Below are 22,186 nucleotides of genomic sequence, written 5' to 3'. Positions count from 1 at the left end.
TTAGATTTTGCTACCACCTTTTGAATACAGGCAATAGGACCCCGATATACTGTCCCACACTGGCGCACACTGCTTCTGGTTACACACAGTTTAGCAAGGCCCTCGCCAGCAATCAAGGAGTTAACACTTTAATACCTCAAGACTGTTACACAATTGTAAATGCCAGCACACACTCTGCTTGTTGGTCATATGTATCAACACATCACACACCTACATTTAAAGTGTTAACAAATCCATTAGCCTGTTAGGAAGAATATAGCTTGACCATGTTAACAGTATAAAGGACACAACTTATTACATTTTAGATTTAATATACAAAGGTACAGGGCATTCAGATATCCTGTACATTTAAATGCAAACATGATGGAATGATAACAATATGAAATACCTTTTCTCAAAGACATGTGTCTACTGGCATTCCCCGGTATCGCTGGTACCTAGAATTTACAACCCTTGTGCAGTTTCGACCCCTGAGTATGGTGTGGCACACTGATTTCCCAAAATATAAAATATGAAGGCATGTTCTTTGAAGTTCACATTTCTATATACCTGCATAGCTAGCCTTGATGTTTTGCCTTTATCTACGAGGATCTCGTCTAGACGTATGGCTCTCCCTAATTTACACCTGGTGGTTATTTTGTTTTTACAATACCTATTGAAAGGAAGGCTACTCCAATTAGGAAGTGGAATACGTGATCAAGTACGATGGATGGCTGTGATCTGCATATCTGAAATTGGTTTCCTCAGTGTCTGCTGAACCTTATTAACTCCCACGGGGCTAATGAGAAAAACTTTTATCTGCGGGAAAATAATGTTCATTTCTATTTATCAATTGGATATTTTATTTGGGGTCTTGGCATTTAGTATTCTATTTAAGCCCTCATCCTGACTGTGAGTTATACACAACTGACAGAAGAAAACACAATAGCTGATGATTATAAATGATGTTTAATAATGCATGGTACAAGTAATGAGAAATAACTCAAATGACACATCTATTATTTATATATTCATATTACTATATCAATATTTCTTGTGATGTTTGTTATAAATTGTAGCGATGGATTGCTAAATATTACTGGGATTTATACAGCTTTTGTAGATCTCAATAGTGAATAAGTTCCACTAACTACAGAACCAAACATAACACTGCTCATCACTCTAACTGTATGAAACTCCAGCAGATGGTTGAATGTTAGTAGAGCTCAGGAGCAGACCTTGACTTTTTTTTTTTTGGGGGGGGCGGGGGGAGTGATTTTACATAGCCACACCCATTCCCTTTGAATTGTTGGTCCTGGTTGGCCCTGCTCCCTTTCCCCCAAAGATCGGAACTCTACACCACAATTTAATTGGATGAAGATTGCTGTTAGGGGGGGCGGCGATTATCCTGATAGGCCCCCCCTCCCTTCCCTCTATATCTGCCAGTGGTAGAGGTTGTAATAACGTGAAGCCCACATCACAACAATATTACTAGAGAATAAAGCCAGACAGATGTTAATACAGCATTAAGCATTTTTAGCAAGATCTTTATAAGTAATAACAAAATCTCAAATACTTTGCAGCTTATACTATTTGTATTATATTGCATTGTTTCTTTACATCTGTAATAGTACGCTGGTTCTACCCGTCCTCTGGATCAAGCAGTATGTTTATTGTACAAATGAAGCACAGGCTTCATGATTACACTACAAGAATAGAACAGGAGCATGCATTATTAAGCCAAGCCCACTTATATATCACTGGGAACACTCCAGTGCAAGAGTCACAAAAGCAGGAGAAAAAAAAATATGAATACTATAGAAATAATATACACAAAAGACACTGGCGCAGAGTATGTTGTTTGTAGGGGTGGGACATCCCCTGCTACTCTGAGCAGCATTGTAGACCTTTTCTAGAGTCGCGCCATTTGCGCTTTTGTAGACTATAGAAATAATGCATGCATTTTTACATACAAACGGCTTCATATAAGTTTTTTGCACTACGATCTCAGTTTTATTCCGCATAAATAGCTCATTGTGTTTTGTGTGCAACACTAAATCTTATCACTAATCTAAGTAAGTTAAAGCAGCAATTCCATATAGATTTATTGCTTTTTTTTGTCTTTTAAATATCAAGTTATGGAACTTTGTAAGAATGCATCCTCCCAAAAATCATAATCTCCTTTTCAAAAGCTGTCTGGTTGGCAAAAAAAATGTCTGCCTGGCAGTGTACTGCACAGACACAGGCTCTCGCCATGTCATGTGAGGGCGGGAAGGCGGGGGGGGTTTGGTCACAGTGCAGACAGAGCTCAGAGGGGCGTTCCAAAGTGCCTCTGCTCTCTACATGATGTGCTATGGTAGTCCAGAATCCTAAAACATTTATAGCAGCTTGAATAAAACCAAAAGGGAAAATGGTAATTCCAAACATTCTTTTTATAGCCTGTACAGTAATTTGTTAGATTTTAAATGTATATATTTGTTGTTGTTGTTGTTATTATTTATTATTTGTTATTATTTAATTATTTTTTTTTCATGGGATTGCTGTTTCAATTGCAGACTGTTGAAATGTAATTTGCATTGTATTGTATGCTATTATCCTTCTTCCAGGATGCATATTCAGAGATTGCCTATTTGTTTGCGGAGTTTTTCCGAGATCTGGATATTGTTCCATCTGACATCATTGCCGGGCTCGTCCTCCTACGTCAGAGACAGAGGGCAAAACGTAATGCAGTGCTGGATGAGGTATGTCCTGCAGGAAGGTTAGACATATGGTACCATACAGAATGGAGTCTAGGGACTGATAGAGTGAAATAATTGTTATGCTCATTTTCTCTCCATACTGTACTTGCAGGCTAATAATGACATACTGGCTTTCCTGTCTGGTATGCCAGTCACCAGAAAAACAAAATACCTAGACCTAAAAAATACTGTGAGTATTGCTGCTGCCCTTGCTATACATCTGTACTGTACATTCCCCTGCTCCTACCCCTTTGTTCTATACTCAACGCGGCTGTGAGACTTATTTTGTTTTCACATTGCTCTTCCTCTGCCTCGCCTTACACTGGCTCCCCTTTCCCTACAAAATCCTTTTCAAACTCCTCACCCTCACCTACAAGGTCCCCTCCCACTCCACTGCCCCATATATCTTCAATCTCCTCTCCATTCACACTCCCACCCGTTTCCTGCGACTGGCCATTGACATTGACTGTCGCCTCTCCTCCACTCTAATCACCTCATCCCACGCAACAATTCAAGATTTTTTCAGGACTGGCCCCCTCCACAGTAGACCTCCCTCGCTCTATCCGACTGTCCCCTGACCTGTGCACCTTCAAACAGGCACTTAAAACTCATCCGTTCCTTAAAGCTTACCAGCTATCCACCTAACCTTCTCCATGCTGGTTCTGCTCCCCTCCCTCCTCCCCTCTCCCTGTACGTGCTTCTCTTGCTCCTGATCCCCTCCACTGACTACCTTGTGTGCCTGTCTGTCTGCCCTCCCTTTAGTATGTAAGCCATTATGATCAGGGCCCTCTTCCCTCCTGTCTCTATACATACTACTTATGCTCCAGCCACACTGATTCTGGTCTTGCTTGGAGTCTTTGGTGTCTAAGTAGTACTTATTTATTGTTCTGTGCTGTTTACCCTGTAAGGTCTGTTGTTTGTGATATGTGCGGTGGTGCGGATACCATGTGGCGCCTTATAAGTAAAGGTTAATAATAATCTGTGCCTGAATAATGTACCCACTCTTTCCCTCCAGCAAGAGATGCAGCGGTACAAGGAGGTTTGTTATTATATGCTCTTTGCACTGGCGGCGTATGGCTGGCCCATGTACCTCATCCGGAAACCAACATGTGGGATTTGCCGATTGGCGGGTGCATGCTCGTGAGTTCTTACTGAATTATTTTTTTTTATTTATATTTCTTCTAAGTATTTATATGCAATTTGCTCCTTTTTTTTATTTTCTGCTCTTCTACATTTATTTTATTTATTTTTCTTTTTCTTTTTTTAATCTTTTTATTTTTGATGTGTTTTTTTTTATCGTCCTTTTAATTCAATGACTTTTCTCGATTTGTCATGGCACTCGATATCCCCTAACTAACATGTAACCTCTCCTCGTTTCTGCATATCTCGGTATCGCATCCTTAGCAGCTGCTGTTGCCTCTGCTCTTCTCGCCCTCGCTTTGCCCCCGGAGTTACCATCGAGGAGGATAACTGCTGCGGTTGTAACGCCATCGCTATAAAGCGTCACTTCCTGGACGAGAACATGAACATGGTGGACATTGTGTACACTTCATGCCATGATGCGGTTAGTTGTATTACCTGCTCCTTTCTATATTCTGTCTGCACCAGACTTTTATTCTCTGAATGACCAATGTATCAACAAAGGGTTTACTGGTATAAGATAATGACCTAATACCTTGCAGTGTTTGGATGTTGAAGCTACGTAGACACCTCCATTGGTCATAATAATTGAGTTTCCTCACTTTCCTCTGTACATATTCAGTGAGTTTCAAGGGTCATATCACATCGTTCTCTCTTTACAGGTTTACGAAACACCATTTTTTGTGGCGGTAGATCATGATAAAAAGAGAGTGGTCATAAGTATACGTGGGACGCTTTCTCCAAAGGTATAACTTTCAAAGTCAGGTTTGATTTCACTTGAAGAACATTTCGTACTTGCTGGTATATGCTGGAAATGTTCATTATTTTTTTTTCAGGATGCCCTGACAGACCTGACAGGAGATGCAGAGCGCCTCCCAGTGGAAGGACACCATGGCACGTGGTTAGGGCACAAGGTACAGATCCATTGGGATGTACTGGTTATCTACGTAAAGCACTGCATAATATGTTGGTACTATATAAAGAAAGCGTAATAATGGGGGCTATTCTATAATATTGGTTTAGCGAGAAACTTAAATAGTGATAACACTATATTGCAAATACAAAAAAACACTTATTTTATCATCCGGTTTGCAGCACAAACTAAAGATTTAATGCAAAGTGAGTAAAATGTCTTTAGTTACTTCAAAAAGTAGAAGTCTTTTCTAATAACAGTTTTATAAAGAATATTATAATATTTTTTTAGAATAATGTTCATGACTATCTGCTGAAACAACACAAGTGCCTTTTAAGCACTGGTGTTTTTTTTTTTTTATTAGCATTTTTATTTTTTGGAATAAAAGAACATGTATGGAGCTATGACATGGGAAACAATTGTTTCTCATGTTACTATACACATTGGCTTTTTTCATTGTGTTGCATTTCGTGGTTGTTGTGACATTTTTGAATGCTGCACATTCCATTATTTTTGTCTCTGCAGCATTCAAACACATGAGGAAGCCTCCAATGCTACTGCAATGCAAATAAAAACGCATATCAAGTGTGTGGTTTTACTACCATTGAAATAATCCATGCAAAACAAATGTATTGTGGTCTTAAAAGAGGCTTTTAAGCTAGAAGTAGTTATGATAAAACATGAGATTGCACTTACACTGTTAGTATTGTGGTCATATCTGACTCCACTTTCAGACACATTTTAACCTATGAGTTCATTTTGCAACCTCTGTATTAGTCCTGCTTGTGTGAGATCCTGCACAAATGAGCAGTTTAATCAGCATCCATGTCTGTTTGGAGATGTAAATAGACACGAGTGCCGGGCATTTTTTGCCCTGCTATGGATACCGGGCCTGATTCATTAAGGATCTTAAATGAAGAGGTATCTTATTTCAGTCTCCTGGACTAAACCATGTTACAATGCAAGGGGTGCAAATTAGTTTTCTGTTTCGCACATAAGTTAAATACTGACTGTTTTTTCATGTAGCACACAAATATCAACTTTAAATTTCAGTGTACAAATAAGTTATCAGGTATTTGTGTGCTACATGAAAAAACAGTCAGTATTTAACTTATGTGCGAAACAGAAAACTAATTTGCACCCCTTGCATTGTACCATGGTTTAGTCCAGGAGACTGAAATAAGATACCTCTTCATTTAAGATCCTTAATGAATCAGGCCTGCCATCCTTATGTCTTTGGGGAAGGGGGTGCATTCTTTCACACAACTAGGTACATGTAAGGCTGTGAGGTCACACTTGCATCTTGTTGTCAATAGGGAATGGTTCTTTCTGCTGAGTACATTAAGAAGAAGTTGGAGCAAGAAATGGTGCTTTCCCAAGCGTTTGGCCGAGACCTGGTAAGTTACACACATACATTTTGGAACGTCTACTATAGAAAGGGCTGGCTTATGTTTCATGGACAGTTGTCTCCTCTTCCAACTCTACTTTAATGGCCAAGGTTTTACCATTACTGCTCCGCTTCGGTGCAGAAACCTATCAAAGACTAGTAAGTACATTTATGGAGGGATGTAAAATCTTTATGCTTTATTTGCAGAGTGAGGTGGAGTTATTTGTCCATATTCCCCATGTTACTCAGTGTCACGTCATGTTGGGGCACTTACCAACGTCAGTCTTTTCATGAGCACAAATAGCGGCAGTCATATGTGATGGGGTACATCTTATTATTCCTTTGTCACCAGGGGCGTGGAACCAAACACTATGGCCTAATTGTGGTGGGCCACTCACTGGGAGCTGGCACTGCTGCCATTCTTTCCTTCCTTCTGCGTCCACAATACCCATCCCTGAAGTGTTTCGCATACTCTCCACCAGGGGGCCTCCTGAGGTACATACTGCAGAGAGACACATGAATGTACTCTTTTGTGCAGGATCAGTAAGTCTTACTAATTAATGCCAACACTTGCTTTTCAGTGAGGATGCCATGGAATATTCAAAGGAGTTTGTTACATCTGTAGTGCTTGGAAAAGACTTAGTGCCAAGGTAAACTTTCCTATCTTTATCGTTGTGTGGCCTGCTAGAAGATATATGGAAATTACTCTGCTCTTATCTTCCTTAGGATTGGTTTGTCTCAGCTTGAAGGTTTCCGCAGACATCTTCTAGATGTTCTTCAGAGAAGCAACAAGCCAAAGGTTAGACATTGGACCCATACCTTGTTACTATGCAGTAATCATTTTTTTCTGGAGTGTTCTCCTCTTGGTACAAACTTAATTTTGTTGCTTCTATAGTGGCGGATCATTCTGGGGGGCACAAAGTGTATACCTAAATCAGAACTCCCCGATGAGTCCGAGGGCATAACCGTGCCTAGTAACCGTCTCTGGACTCACCCCAGTGACCTGACCATAGCGCTCTCAGCCAGTACACCACTCTACCCACCGGGGCGAATCATTCACGTTGTGCACAATCATCCTGCAGAGCAGTGCTGGTGAGTGCCGGGGCTTCAGTCCAACTAGGAGGTGGTAGTAGTACACTATTCTGTGTGTGTGTGTGTGTGTGTGTATGTAATAATACAGTTCCGTTCACATTAAACAGTTTCTGGGATCAAGAGGAGCCGACGTACTTTGCCATTTGGGGAGACAACAAAGCGTTCGAGGAAGTAATCATCTCGCCGGCCATGCTGCATGAACATCTTCCACATGTAGTAATGGAAGGACTGAACAAGGTGAGGGGAAATTACTTTACAATCCTAATGGAGGTATTGCTTCAATAGGTCTTCCACATTAAATTATTTTAAACCTTCATCCATTAGTACTTTGGTCTCACTTTTTGTTTAGTTCAGCAGGGTGTGCTGACACTTAAAATTAGTTCCATGGTCTCCAGCATCAACAAAACGTGTGTGAACACCGGGACACAAAGTCCGTTTTGAAATGCTAAAGAAATGTGTTCCTATGTAGTCATGGTGATCGGATTGTTAGAAAATACCTCCGTAGATGTCTGTTATATACCTGTGAATGTCATTTTACATAGGTTGCTTTCAGGTTTACTGGTCTTTATGTAAACATTCTAGAACCCTAAGAGAACTGTCTGATTATTGAAGTGCCCTTCCCTAGGAGTACTGGCGTGAGATTTAAGCCACCAGGGGTTCAGACGTAGTGAATGGACCCGCTGAGAGAGAGGCATATGTTTTTAAAAAATGGATACTCACTTGTGCCTGGTAGAAAATTTGCAACAGAGAGCTGTGTTTGGGGGGAGGGTCGTAATTGTATTAGCAGCAGCCCCAAGATAATCCGTTTATGAAACTTTGGTTTAAGTCCATTGTTTTTTTTTTTTCACAGATTGTTTACAGAGCAGTATCACCCCTCAAAATGCGTTGGTTATGGCTTATTAAAATACTTGCTACAATCCACTAGTGCTCCTTTCCTTTAGAGTGTGAGGAGTTGACGCAGCTGAAAGGATCATAGGGCTGAGCATGTGCTCAGTACAGCATATACCATATTAAATAGAATTCATGGGGTGCTGGAATTTAGAGGGTTAAACTATTGTTAATTACATGTAAATAGTGTGTGGAAATACAGAGAGAGAGAGATAAGATTTGTATGTGTTACTCCTCTATTTATGAGAAATTCAGATTTATAAAAAAATGACCAAACCGTTTTCATTAACAATAATACACAAATTGGAGGGTGCTTCATCGATTTAAAAGGAAGATATCTAGGAAAGTGACTCACACAATCCTCCAGCACACTGCTGTCAGCAAGTAAAAACAGAAAAGACTAAAACTGTCTACTATGTACAAATAAGTCTAAGTTGCACACATTTGCAAATAATACGATGATAAGCCGTCCATTAAGTCTGGGTGCTTCTGCTATTCGGATGGCCCTAACCCTGAACAGTGAGCGTACCCAAACCAGCTTACCAGGTGGTGTATTGTATGCCTCACAAACTAATACACAAAGTTGTTTGTTCAGTTTGTAAGGGACAGTATGTCCCCTCTTTCAAGCACCTGTTGTTGCTTATAAATTGAGCAATTTGGGATTGAAATTTACTTTTAATTTTTGTGGTTTTGCTGCCCATTATTTGTTTTCCAAGTGTTTGAATTCTTGGGTCTGTAACACAACTACAACATATTCTACTAATGACCAAACTTTCCTGATCAGGTCTTGGAGAATTACAACAAGGGTAAGACGGCCCTTCTCTCAGCTGCCAAGGTGATGGTGAGTCCAACAGAGGTTGATCTGAACCCAGAACTGATCTTCCATCAGCCACCCCATCTCTCTCCCCCTCTTTTGGAGGTGATTCCTGCCATCATGCCTGGGACAAATGCCAACAGGAGGAACAGTAGCACCAAGTAAGAGTCAGAAATGTATCACAAATAGGATATCTGCTGACCCTTATCATGTCCTGCATACAGCAGGACTATGCCAGTAAATGATGTATCCTGTGTCTGCTGTGCTGTAGCATCTGGGCTTCTATTGCTTTGTATTCATTACTGTACATTAATGCACTTGAGGGGGAACATGTTCTTATTTTAACTATATCTTCCCTGCACCCATTTTCCACTCCCTTCCCGCCTCCCCTACTTGTACCTCTCGTCTCCTCTCCTTCCCCCTCCTCCTTACGCATGTCTCTTGTCCTCATTATTCAGGGTCCTGTGTGGTCTGATTTCTTTGTTCGCCTGTGTAATGGACACTGTTCTGTCACTTTTTCTTGCATTACCATGGCCTGTTTGTGTCGTGATTAGTAATCTCATCTGTGAGTTTTTTCAACCTTTTTATTATATTTACAATTTGTTGTATATACCACACACCATTATTTTCCAAAGCCTTTGTGTTCTTCGTCAAACCACATGTGGCATCACAATCCCATCCCTCCTGGTTTACTTTAGTCCCTTATTTGTCTACGGCAATTGCTCATCCTGTGTGTATCTTACTGCTGACAGTCCTTTTTTAAAAATCTGTGGAACTGCTCTTCCTGGGAATATGAGGCTGCATTGTATGTGTCCATTTATATATTAATTTGTTTTTAAAGTGTGTTGCAATGTAATTGCTGTATGTGAAGTGATAGATATCGAACTGGCAACAGAAAGTAGAAGGTTCTGTGTAAATTGAGATGAAGGTTTCTAATTTCCGAGCAATTGTATGCAATTTCTCCAGGGCAGACTTTTATCCTGTACACTATATAGGTGACAATGGTGTAGAATACATTGATAAGAGTTTACCCACTATATTACACTAAAGCTTTGTTCAAATGTATTCCTTATCCATTCCATTGCAGGACACTGAAATCCCTCCCACATCCTTAGGGAGTGTCCAAGGTTCAGGTCAGAAAACACAGATTGCAGTCTGTTAAGCTGCTGTGATATCACAGGACCTGTTACAGTGTGTTAATCTATCAGTCCACACAGTTTGTTTATGCAGACAGTGGCTGCAAACATGTCGGTGATTCACTGTCTACATCCCTCCTAACATTGCAGCCTGCTGCGGAGGCATGAAGGAGAGCATGGTGGATATATTTAGTAAAATATACAAACATAAATTATTTAATGTATTGTTTTCAGCTCAGTTATACACAGCCATTTATATAAATAACGTTATACAGTGGCTTTACTGAATATCTATATACATTTTTTTCATGTAGGTATTCACTCTAAACAGTGAAAATGCCATAGATGTGGGGTTCATTAGTAATGGTAAATTCCTTTACTTTAAAGAGTTAATGTATATAGCAACAGTGCTGCCTATTTTGCCCTACAAACTTAGAATACACGTTAATTTGGGAGTAAACCCTTCACCTAATTGCAGTGGTTTTTGCCATTCTGTTCATTCCACGTCTGTTCAACCACGTGTGTCAATCACCCATCTCAGATTTTAACAATTTTTTTTTTAGTTGAGAGGATGTCTAAAAAACAATTGCTGCGAAATATCTCGACTGTTTGATCATAGTTTCAGAAATATTGATTTTTGAATATATTAAACTGTTTGCTGATCCCGCTTATTTATTCCAGTTTATTTGAAGTATCACCACGAAATTTGGACCCCTTTTTTTCCTCCTGAATCCAAAATTCCAAACCAAATTGCTGTATCTGCCTTACGTTTTGAGTTGCAGCAAAAAATGCAAACAGAATTAAAAACGCTAGGTTAAATCAACACTAGCTATCCCAATAGGTGCTTAACAAAGGTATACATTACAGACACACAAAAAAATCAACATGGTATTCTGTTTCATAGTGGAGAAAGAAAAATAATGATGTTGACCTTTGATTACTGTTGTACCGCATACATCATTTTCACAAGAAACCTTTCTAGCTTAAAAACTATACCCTAAAAGTGAACAAAACGGAGGCAATTGAATAACCCTCCTATGCAGAAACTGATGGGAAGGGGATTCCCTTTCAAAAATGAAACTTTCCAGAGAAAGAGAGACAGACAGAAAGATGGTCAATCATGGCAGCTGCTCCCCCAAAGTGCACATTTAGTAGTCTATTAAATACTGACTACCATATTACTATCTACTCAATAACCACTGGATTACATAGCTGGGACCACTTTACAGATGAAGAAAAAGAACTTCTGATTCTGTGGACTGAAGTTTCAAATGCTACCAGTAATTCTGGAACCTCAGTCTGATACCATCAGGAAAAGGTACAGATACTAAACCATGAAGAATTTCAGAAAACATCCTGTAATCCTTTCTTGTCTCATCAAAAAGGAGCCAGAAAAAGCTTAAGAGTTGTGTCACTGAAGTGGGCCAAGGAACATGGTGAGTTTCAACTTCATGCTGTTCTAAAGCCAGGACAGAAACTTTGCCCAAAATGCAGAATTTAACTGTCACACTGTAAAGAACAGACAGACATAGATCTGGTAACTGAAGAAGGCGAATCCCCAGCAAAGAGTTTAACTGAACCTGCAGAAATAGATGAGCTGAATGAATGCTTGGTTGTTCACCAGTGAAATCGCATGGGGTAAAGAGAAGACACCGGGAGACATACGCTAAAAGAAAGAGCAGGCAAGTACAGCCATTCTAGACAAGCTTACTCAAATATTGTCTTTTCCTACAAGAAGTAGTTGTTAACTAGCACCAAACAGCTGGACAATTAAGCAGACTGCAGAAGAATTTAATGTCACAGAGTACACAGTGAAACAATCAAGAAAACTTAAAGCAACCCATGGCATTCTGGCAGAATCTAAAAAATATAGAGGGAAAACCCTGATTGTATAAATCGTTCATCAGGTACCTCCGTTTTACAAAGATGATGAACATTCTTGGATGTACCCTGGAAAGAGTTTGTGAATTCTTTTTCCTCCTGGAACTTTTACAGAAACAAACACATCTCATGGTAAGAGTCCATGTGACGGCATTGGAGGGACAGTTAAAGGTCTAGCCACACGCACCAGTCTGCAAGCAGTGGAAACCCATCACATCTTGACACCTTTTGGACCTGTATAACTGGGCAAATGAAAATGTACATGGCATAAAGTTTTTCTATGGGTCACAAAGTAAAATACAAGACTGCTAAACCAAGCTGTATAGCCATCTAGAAACAGCAAAGACTGGTAGGAACACACACAGCTCATCTCAGATTTTGGCCTATTAGTAATGATGAGCTACACATATATCGATTGGCATCAGGCGACATGAAGACAGCAGGAACCAGAGTTATTGTCACTACGACCACAGTCATAAAAAATGTAGACGCAAGTGATCTGCAACCTGGAATATACATAGCGGCAGTGTATGATAACATCTGGTACATTGGGTATATTATTCAATGTAACGAGGAGGAACAAGCTGTGCTGATACACTTCATGAAACAAAACCAATCGACTAATCTGTTGTCCTGGCCGTCAAGAGATAAATGTTTTGTTCCTTTTATTCACGTCCTCTGTGTAACGGAAGAGCCTACTATCCAAGGAAGTACTGGAAGGCAGTATACACTTTCTGCTGACACTTTAAGGAAAATTACAGACCGTTACAACAGGTTCCAAACAAGGGAAAAATAATGTGATTGTTGGCTCCACTTCAGTTATGTTTAAGTTTTTAAATGTCATGGTTTCTTGTGTAAAGTATGTATACGGTGCACCAATAATCAAGCATCAACTTCATTATTTTTTTTCCTCTATTATGAAACAGACCTTTGTTAAGCACCTAAAAAAATTGGTATAGCTAATGTTGATTTTAACCTATTGTTTTTTTAATTCTGTTCCAAAAGCTTGCATTTTTGCTGTAACTTAAAACGTAAGGCAGATACAGTAATTTGGTTTGGATTCGGGAGGAATAGTTACCACGGTCCAAATTTCGTGGGGATTCCACAATAAACACCCGAGATACTTCAAATAAGCTGGAAAAAATAAGCTGCGATTAGTAAATAGGTTAATACATTGCAAAAAAAATATTTTGGAAACTAATGGTCAGACAGTTTGAGATATTTGACAGAAATAGTTTTTTTGGACATCATCTCTACTAAAACATTTTGGTTAAAATCTGAGATGGGTGGTGGACATTTATTTTTTGGGGGGTGATCTGATGTGGAATGACCCATTTACCAGGAGGCTTTGCAGCAGCACGGTGTTCCTGGTGGAGTCCCAGGTTAAGATATGAGGATAACATTATTGTCTCCCATCTCGCATATTATTGTTAGATTCTTGTATTTGGGCAGCTAATCCCCTCTGCTGACCAATTTCCCAGCCAAATACTGTAATTTTTTTTGGAGATTTACCCAGAGCTTTCAATCCCATTTAAACGCTTCCACTAATTTCTAGTATTCCTACATTCATCTTCCACACGGCCCATATTTGTACTACCATGCTACAGCCATGTATTGTTACAAATAAGCATCAATGGCTGGTAAAATAGTGTTCTAGTTTCTGGTTGGTACATAATAAATATTTGTAGTAAATCATGTTGCCGTTTTGTATGTTAGGACCTCCAGGTGCTTGGTATACTCTGGGTCATTATCACTGCCCACACGTTCTCAGGAAGAGCAGTTTTGATTGGTTGTTCTCACAGTTATGGTTTTGAAGACATAATTTTTCCAGCCAATGAAACCTGGCATTCAAATGAGGTTTGGAAAATACACACTAGTCCAGTCAACCTGTGGCTCTCCAGGTGTTGTGAAACTACAAGCCCCAGCATGCATTGCCAGGTGAAAGTCAGCCTATAGCTGGTAGGGCATGCTGGGACATGTAGTGTCACAACACCTGGCGAGCCACAGGTTGGCCAGGCCTGCACTTGTCATTGGGAACTCTCAATACCTTTGCCAGGTAATGCACAAATCGCTTTAAATACAGCCTAGCACAGTGATGGCTAACCTGTGACACTCCAGGTGTTGCGAAACTTCAAGCCCCAACATGCTTTGCCAGCTATCAGCCAGTTATCTACTGGCAAAGCATGCTGGGGCTTGTAGTTTCACAGCACCTGGAGTGTCACAGGTTAGCCATCACTGGCCTAGCATCTGGAGACCACAGCTGGTAAAAGTGGGCTTCCCAGAATGCAGGTGTGACACCAGCCGTACAGATTTTTGCTGACAGCATTCTATTATATGAAGTAACATCGACAGGTCAAGTTTTAAAGGTTTCTCTATTTTGGCAGAAATGGGAGTAATAATTTGCTCAGTTAAAGAACTTACTGGTGAACTGTTTTACAGATATGTTCTATGTAAATATAATACCTATTATATTTTTTATTTGTATAGAAGGAACCCTATGTTTGCTTTTTTTTTTTTATGAAAAGCGTGAATTATTTCTGCAGTCTCCTTACAATCAACACATAGTCATGGAACAAAGTCTATATTTCCATATGTCCTTTTAAAACTTGGCCTGCTCTGTGTAAGCATTAGCCGTAGACCCTTTTGGTGTTTATTATTTTCTCAATAACAACTCCCTTTTATTTATTTATTTTGCTTCCTTTTATACTACACAGTCTCTCTGTGAAATCTATAACATCTATTTTTATATTTCCAAAACCTCCCGCAGGAGTAAACAGTCTGAGATCAGCTTTGAGGGATTTTACGACTCCCGGCTTCTTTCTCCGGTGTTTAAGGATCCTGTCGAGCTTCTGTTGATGAGCACCAAGGATTGTTTGGCAGTATCTTTGCAGGACCGCAGGGCTCCATTGGCTACAATGGAGAGCCTCTCGGACAACGAATCAGTATACAGCTTTGATTCCAGGCGTTCCTCTGGGTTCCGAAGCATCCGTGGATCTCCCAGCCTGCGAGCTGTTCTAGAGCGCGACGAGACGCACTGCTTCTTCATTGACCCCACCATTCCAGAGGAGAATCCATCCCTAAGCTCCCGCACGGAGCTTCTAGGAGCAGACGCTCTTTCCAAGCACTCTCAGGAAAGTCAGCACACTGAGATTGTTCAGAACAGTGGGCGCTCGTCACCTGGAGACTTGCCACCTTGGGAGGAGGAAGGGGTAGCAGGGGCAGAGACCATCCGGATGCAGTCCCCAACCCAGGAGGAGCTGGCTCTACAAAATGGGCGCCTCACAGACGTACCAAGCCCCCAAGTGTTAGAGTTTGCAGAGTTTATAGACAGTTTGTTCAATCTAGACAGTAAAAGTGGGTCTCTGCAGGACCTCTACCATATAATGGTATCAGAAGGAACAGACCGTGAAATGCCCAAGTCTGTTAGCGATCAAGAGATTCTGCTGAGGGCTCAGTTTGAGCCGAATCTGGTGCCGAAGCCTCCCCGTCTCTTTGCTGGCTCGGCGGATCCTTCATCTGGCATATCTGTGTCTGCCTCTTTCCCTCTCAGCTCCTCGGGTGAGCTCATGGACCTGACGCCCACAGGAATGAGCAGCCAGGAGTGCCTGACGCCTGACCCCACTCGGACTGCCACGCCCTCAGGGCCCACTTATGGCAAAAAGGAAGAACTGCTCATCTCTGCTCTCTAGCAGAACGCACACAAGACATTGGCTAGAGGATACGTAGTAGGAATGCAGCTTTAGGAGTAGAATCCTGCAGGGTTACGAGGAGATATGCCAGAGCTTAGTTACCAGTGGTGATTGAGTTGGCAGAGAACGCTGCCCTCCTGCCATTAAGTTTTATGCCCGTGGCACCGTTGTGTTGCAGACCATGCAGCAGCTAAAAGGGATTCTAGAACTTTTTGTGAAGATCACAAACCAAGGGAAGTGATGCATTGCACTAAGAAGATGCCAGCTCATGGCAGTCTTGCATGGCTCATCCTTTATTAGCCAAGGCTACGTGACAACCTGTGTCATTGGTCTGTTTTTAAATGTTGCGGTTAATGAGGGAACTGATTTGGCTTTCAGGGTCGCTATATCACTGTATGCCCATGAGGATTCAAATAAGGCCATACTACTACACTTTGCCCAATAGAGGCATATAGTCACACTGCAAGGTTTTACCCACTGTTGGGCAAACAGTGACACCCTTATACCCTTTGCCCCATTCATTGCTTACCTATTTTGTGTGCCATGTTATGTTTCCTGACCAGGTTTTATATATATATATATATATATATATATCATATACACGTGAGAGATGGGGAATGGCAATTCTGCTGATTACAAGGAGAACGGTGGCACATTGGTTATCAGTCTGTATTAAGCTGTATGGGCATTGCCCCATCATGTTGACTATAGCAAGCACTACAGGAAATATTACTGGGCTGTCTGCTATTGGCGACGTCTTGTTCTTCAGTTAGGGTTGTGTGTGAAAGGCCCAACTGTAAATTACACGTTTTAAAGAAAACCAAGGCACATGGGAGCTGCTTTGCCCTGATACTTGTATCGGCTGAATTACATCCAAAACTTTAATTGTCTCCTATTTTAGTTTAGCCTCTAGCACTTAGGGTTACTTTATTGACAGACAGTATACTTCCCAGTTTCAGTAGAGGCAGTTCTCTCCAGTGCACACTTCGATTACTAACAGTAGAGGAAGACAGCCTATCAATTCACTAGAATCCAGTGACATCACAGAGGATGCAGCCTATCAATTCACTAGGAACTAGTGACATCACTGGAACATATGAAGGAAGCTGTGCCTCTAGCCTTTTTGATGTCAAAGGTTCCCAATGAATGATAAATGTAGGTTGAACCCGTAAAATGGTTATTTCCATCATTTTTGTAGGCATCTGGTACACTTTAAATATAGTTCCCTTTAATGTAGTGTAAATTATGAGATTATTGTAAGTCAATGAGGCATTCTGTGGTCCTATAAACATACAAAGGACTAACTTCCAATATCCTTATTTTCTATAGTAGGTGGTTGTTCTGTATAACACATACTTTTGCCTAATGAATGCTAAAGCGATGATATCACCAAGCAATTTTTAGGTTGCAATATCCTGATATAATCTAGGTATGTCATTTCACTGTATGTTACCAGGATGTTGAATTTGGGGACGGTTCGGCAAACTGGTGCACAACAAAAATGTTTTGTGACCTCTGGAAACCAATCAGACACTGTAATTAGTAGAGATGCTCAGGCTCGGTTCCCTGAGAACTGAACATACCCGAATTTTGCCGGCTCAGTACTGGCGCGCACCCTCGGATTTGAAAACGAGGCAAAACGTCATTGTTACGTTTTCTGATCTCGGATCTCACGAGTTTTGGAATCTTTTTTAAGATCCAACATAACGGTGGGTGGGAGGGCAGTCCCAAGGACAATTCCATCTTACACCATTTTTCTTTTCTGCCACTGCTGTGTGCCAATGTGTCCTAGATGTGCTAGGAACTGCCGTGTGTTTGAGTCATTGCTCTGTCGCTTAGCTCCATCCAGGTCGCTGCAGTATTTGTCCGAAAAGTGTATGAAAATAATAGTGACCTGTGAGGTGGTCAAAATGGACTACAAATGACTTGAAATTAGTGTTATTGAGGTTAATAATAATGTAGGAACAAAAAAAGAGCGAAATTATGTGATTTTAGCATATTTTAGGATTTTTTTTCTAAAAAATACAAAGCCAAAACACACGAAGGCGGTTTTGCCAAAACCAAAACACGAAGCTAATCCAGATCCAAAATCAAAACCAGTTCACGAGGGTCAGTGAGCATCTCTAGTAATTAGTGCAGCTTAGAGGATAAAAACCAACAGCTAACTGGTTAACAGAATATTTGATTTAGTGCAGTCTATGGTAGCTCAGACCTTCAGACTATTATCTGAAGGATCTGAGAGTCTGCATATATTTAGTCCTACTCTTCGTGCAGTGATTCTACCAGTCGTAGAAACTTTCTGAAAACTATGGCCAATATTGTCCTTATTTAACATTTTAATACATTAAGTGCCAATTCTTCCCCACCCTCTTCCCCGATCGCCACTGTTTCATTTTATTATGGGAGGACTGCAGAGATGGTATCGCATGGAAAGATCTGACCAAGAACGATGAGCAGTTGAGAAGTGTATGGAATATATAATATATATAATTATAAATGTCAAATAATGCATGTGTCACAAGAGATGTTGAATGGGAGGCATAAGTCCTCTAATACAACATGTAAGAACAGTGCCAGGGGATAATGCTGTCTGCGATGCTAACCCGTTCTTCTGGTATGTAAGCTAGTGAGACCGCAGCAAGTGGTTAGCCAAAATATGGTCTGCAAAACTCATGCACTTGGCAACAATTGTGTTTGGCACTTTAATGTAATTGAGACTCTTCTAGCAACAATGGGTTAGAAATCCAAAGTCTTCTTGATAACTTTTTGTATGGGTATGAGATTACACCAATTCTTCACTGTATAAATACAGAGAACAGCCATGTTGATCACTTATGAAATGTTCATAGCATGTTACGTCGTCTGCTTATTATTGTGTTATTTGAAAGATGCCTTTTATGTGTCTAAATAATCGGGGCTTAGGCGTCCTCGGAAAGCCTAAATGGCCTGCAAGTTGCACTGACGTTCCCGACCAATTCCCATTTTTACAGCTTTTACAGTCGTGTTTCAGAGCCTTTTGTATTGTATATTTATTAATCCCTTTTCCTCTCCATTTTTTTTTTTTTGCTGTTTGTGCCCATTTTCTGTTTACATCTTTCCATGTTGTGGTGGTCCTCCTATGGGTTGCCCTATCCATGCCTCAGCCTGGGGCTGGCAGGGACATCTTAACACTGGAGGTATTTCATGTTCTCTGCACGGTAGCTATTACATAGGGGTGTTTTAGGTTTTGCTCAATAAGACAAGGCAGCCATTGCAGTGTTTTCAGAATGCATGTTTGCCAGTCGACTGGATGACCACTAATGATGACCCCTGTGATTATTGTATGTGTTTAAGTCGTTTCTCTGTGCCATGAGTGCAGTGTCTTTTATGGGTAGAATTTGCCTTTTTGGGGATTTGTAGCCTCCGGCCTTGTATTTTGCCAAGCTCTTTCTATGAAATATTGACTTGACAAACCTTGAGAACCGGTCTGGCTCAGGTGCAGCAAAGCACCGTTGGATGTCAAACTCGCTCACTTTGCCATCTGTTATTTTAACATAGATTTATATGTAATATTAATAAGAAAGCTGGTGCCCTAGAGTTGTACTGTGAATGGCACCTTATACAGTGGTGCTCTGTTACGTCACTGCCAGGGCAGTGGGCACTCAGGACTTCTCTTACAATAGGAGGATATACCCTCTCCGCCTGAGTGCCTTATTGGTATTTGATCTCAGAATAGTTGGCTGAATTGCCTTTCTGTGCAAATAAGAATGCCTTAATTTCCAGGAACCTCTATGCCCAGCTCCCACCTCAAAGCCCTTGCTCTCTTGTCATCCTCTGTAGACTGATGCCATCTGGCAGGGCACAAAGGGGATTGGCCTCTTGGTAGGAGGCAAGCTATTTGTGCATGTTCTACTCCCCATTCACTGCTTTGTCTTGTGCCATTACCCAACGTCCCTTTGTAGTTTATGTAAAAAGAAAAAAAAAACTTGATATTGTAAAGAAAACGTATTAAAGATATAACATTTCTTATAAATATATAAATATATACATATGTTCTTGTGTATTCTATACAGACTGTATAAAGGGACGGCCTGCTTCGTGCCCTGGGTGGTTGTAAAATGCCAGTCTTTTCAGCCTGTATATATATATTCCATTACATCGAGCTAAATTTACCCACACATGGAGTCTAAATGCAGATGTGAGGGAGGCAGGTAAAGGACAACGGCGCAGTGAAAGTGAAGAATTATGGCAAAACGCGTCGTCTCAAACTACAAGCGCCTCTTAGTTGAGTTGTGCCAAAGTTTTGTGCCATTTAAATACATTATTGATACTGGTTATAGTGGACCCATCGCTTACTGACAGCGGGGCCAAAAATGTTGTGGGCCTAACCAATGGTCCTCCCTATTCACTAAAAGCTATAGTGTGACATCAGTGAGACACAAAGGGCTAGATTTACTAAGCTGCGGGTTTGAAAAAGGGGGGATGTTGCCTATAGCAACCAATCAGATTCTAGCTTTCATTTATTTAGTACATTCTACAAAATGACAGCTATAATCTGATTGGTTGCTATAGGCAACATCTCCACTTTTTTTCAAACCCGCAGCTTAGTAAATCTACCCCTAAGTGTCCCCGGCTTTACTGATTTTACAATTATTTAATGAATGGTTGAGCTGCATTCTTATGAGTATTGGCTCAGCTCACAAATTGGCTGCCTTGACGGTGTGTAGGTAATAGGTTATACTTATTATCGCACATCTTACAAATGTGGCTACGGTTCCTTACAAGACGGCCTTTTCTCCCACAAATACTAATGACATAGGATTGTATAGGAACAGACTTCTTTGCACTCACATCAGAACACTACACTGTATTAATGTAGAGATTTAGCTTTATTGCCTAGAACACAGTTACAGGGATGGGTCCTTAGAGACTACTGTGTCCTAGAAATAAGTAACACACCTTCATCATAAGGAAGAGCACAGAGTAGCAGTCTGACATCTCAGCTGGCTAGTCTTGTACCTGTCACAGGATCTACACCCACTGGCTTTACATGGTTTATGTTGTACAGTGGGTTAGTTTGAGAAAAGAGACTTGCAATGTAATGTATTTATCATAATGTTTTACACTACCCAATGAAATGGTAATATGCACAGGATAATTTATTTTTTATCAACTTTTAATGAATAACAGATTGGTCTATTGATTTAAACTAATGCTATATTCCTGCTGACTAATGATCATGAAGGTTTTGTGGTAGTATTCGCTCACAGCTCCCTCATCTGTCTGCAGTGTTAGTTACCAGACCTCCTGCCTGCGTATTATTAATACAAGGTCATTCTATGATGACAACACTTTAACACTATGCCTGCGTGTGATCCCTGCAACATGGACCATTGTTTTATAACTTCCATGGTGAGCCTGCCAAGAGATGGGATGTGGGATCCCCCATTCCCTGACTCACTATGTAACACTAAAGAAAAAGTTTGCATTTTGGAATGGCACTGAAGATTAATTAAAAAAAAAAAAAATTCAAACTTGCTCTTTGACTTTTGAGTTTTTGTTTCAACTGTGATTTAAGGTTTGCGAAACAGCGTTTTCGCCTTGTTTATGGATGCCTGCACCACTGTCGGTGGCGTTAATGTATTGGTGTGTATAAGCCCTTCTGCTAGTGTCCCTTTTGTGCTTTTATAGCTGTCGTTTATTTTTGCTGCCCTGGAATATGATCAAATGAAGAGCGCATAACAGACTCCAAACATAAATACACCACTGGAAAGACCAGAAGGCAGAATTAATGTATTTAGTAAGAGTACTGCATGAACAGGTTGTCAAGTTCTTAGGCTACTATCTTAACTACCTTGGTACAAATAAAGAACAAATATAAGGAACTAGTTTCTGCACATATGGAGTCTAGGGGGTAAGTGTATCAAGCTGTGAATTTTCGTTGAGTTTGAAAAGTCAGTCCGATTCTAGGTATGTATTTAGTGCATTCTACAAAATGACAGCTAGAATTGGGTTGGTTGCTATAGACAATATCTCCACTTTTCAAACTCGCAGCTTGATACATTTACCCCCTAGGAGTGTGTACAGTAATTTTTTTTTAAAACCAAAATGACAATACTACTTCTATATACCACCTACTTTAATAATGCCACCGCTGCTTACTATCAGGTATATTGTCTGCACTAAAGTGCATTAAAATGTACCATCTGTATTAAATGCCACTGTCTTTATGATGACACCCTCACTATTACACCAGGTATGGCCTTTATTAGCTGGAGTTATAAAAATGGAACACTGTACTTACAGTAAAATCTACTCCATGTAGATCATGGATGCACTGAGCTGGCCTTGTTGTTGGGTACAATCTCTACAGCCATGATGGACACCTACATTAAAGAGGGGAGCTGCCCTGCTAGGTGTTATCTTTAGGATTACCAGAGTCCCACAAGAAAATAACAAACAAACCACTGTAACAGCACAGCCACCCACCATTGAAGAACCTTCAGCCATAATAAATGTTTGTACCCCTCGCCCATCCATGTAAGCCCCA

The 22,186-nt window shown here is 40.6% G+C and overlaps 1 protein-coding gene across 3 annotated transcripts in view; it reads left to right on the top strand.

Moving 5' to 3' along the window:
- DAGLA (diacylglycerol lipase alpha) overlaps positions 1–21,170 on the top strand; it is a 31,773-nt gene extending 10,603 nt beyond the window's left edge. For all 3 annotated transcript variants that reach the window (XM_075187953.1, XM_075187952.1, XM_075187954.1), the window contains 14 exons: positions 2,586–2,720; positions 2,830–2,907; positions 3,733–3,857; positions 4,122–4,281; positions 4,520–4,603; positions 4,694–4,771; positions 6,087–6,167; positions 6,510–6,652; positions 6,739–6,807; positions 6,884–6,956; positions 7,053–7,249; positions 7,357–7,486; positions 8,922–9,112; positions 14,736–21,170. In XM_075187953.1, the coding sequence (XP_075044054.1) occupies positions 2,586–2,720; positions 2,830–2,907; positions 3,733–3,857; positions 4,122–4,281; positions 4,520–4,603; positions 4,694–4,771; positions 6,087–6,167; positions 6,510–6,652; positions 6,739–6,807; positions 6,884–6,956; positions 7,053–7,249; positions 7,357–7,486; positions 8,922–9,112; positions 14,736–15,657 (2,466 nt within the window). In that variant the 3' untranslated portion in view covers positions 15,658–21,170. The remainder of the gene's footprint in view (positions 1–2,585; positions 2,721–2,829; positions 2,908–3,732; positions 3,858–4,121; positions 4,282–4,519; positions 4,604–4,693; positions 4,772–6,086; positions 6,168–6,509; positions 6,653–6,738; positions 6,808–6,883; positions 6,957–7,052; positions 7,250–7,356; positions 7,487–8,921; positions 9,113–14,735) is intronic.
- The last annotated feature ends 1,016 nt before the right edge of the window (positions 21,171–22,186 follow it).

The sequence above is a fragment of the Mixophyes fleayi genome, chromosome 10, assembly GCF_038048845.1.
Source record: "Mixophyes fleayi isolate aMixFle1 chromosome 10, aMixFle1.hap1, whole genome shotgun sequence".
NCBI classification, from domain to species: domain Eukaryota; kingdom Metazoa; phylum Chordata; class Amphibia; order Anura; family Limnodynastidae; genus Mixophyes; species Mixophyes fleayi.
Note: the sequence above shows the minus strand (reverse complement) of the source record. Positions and strands in the feature narration are given on the sequence as shown.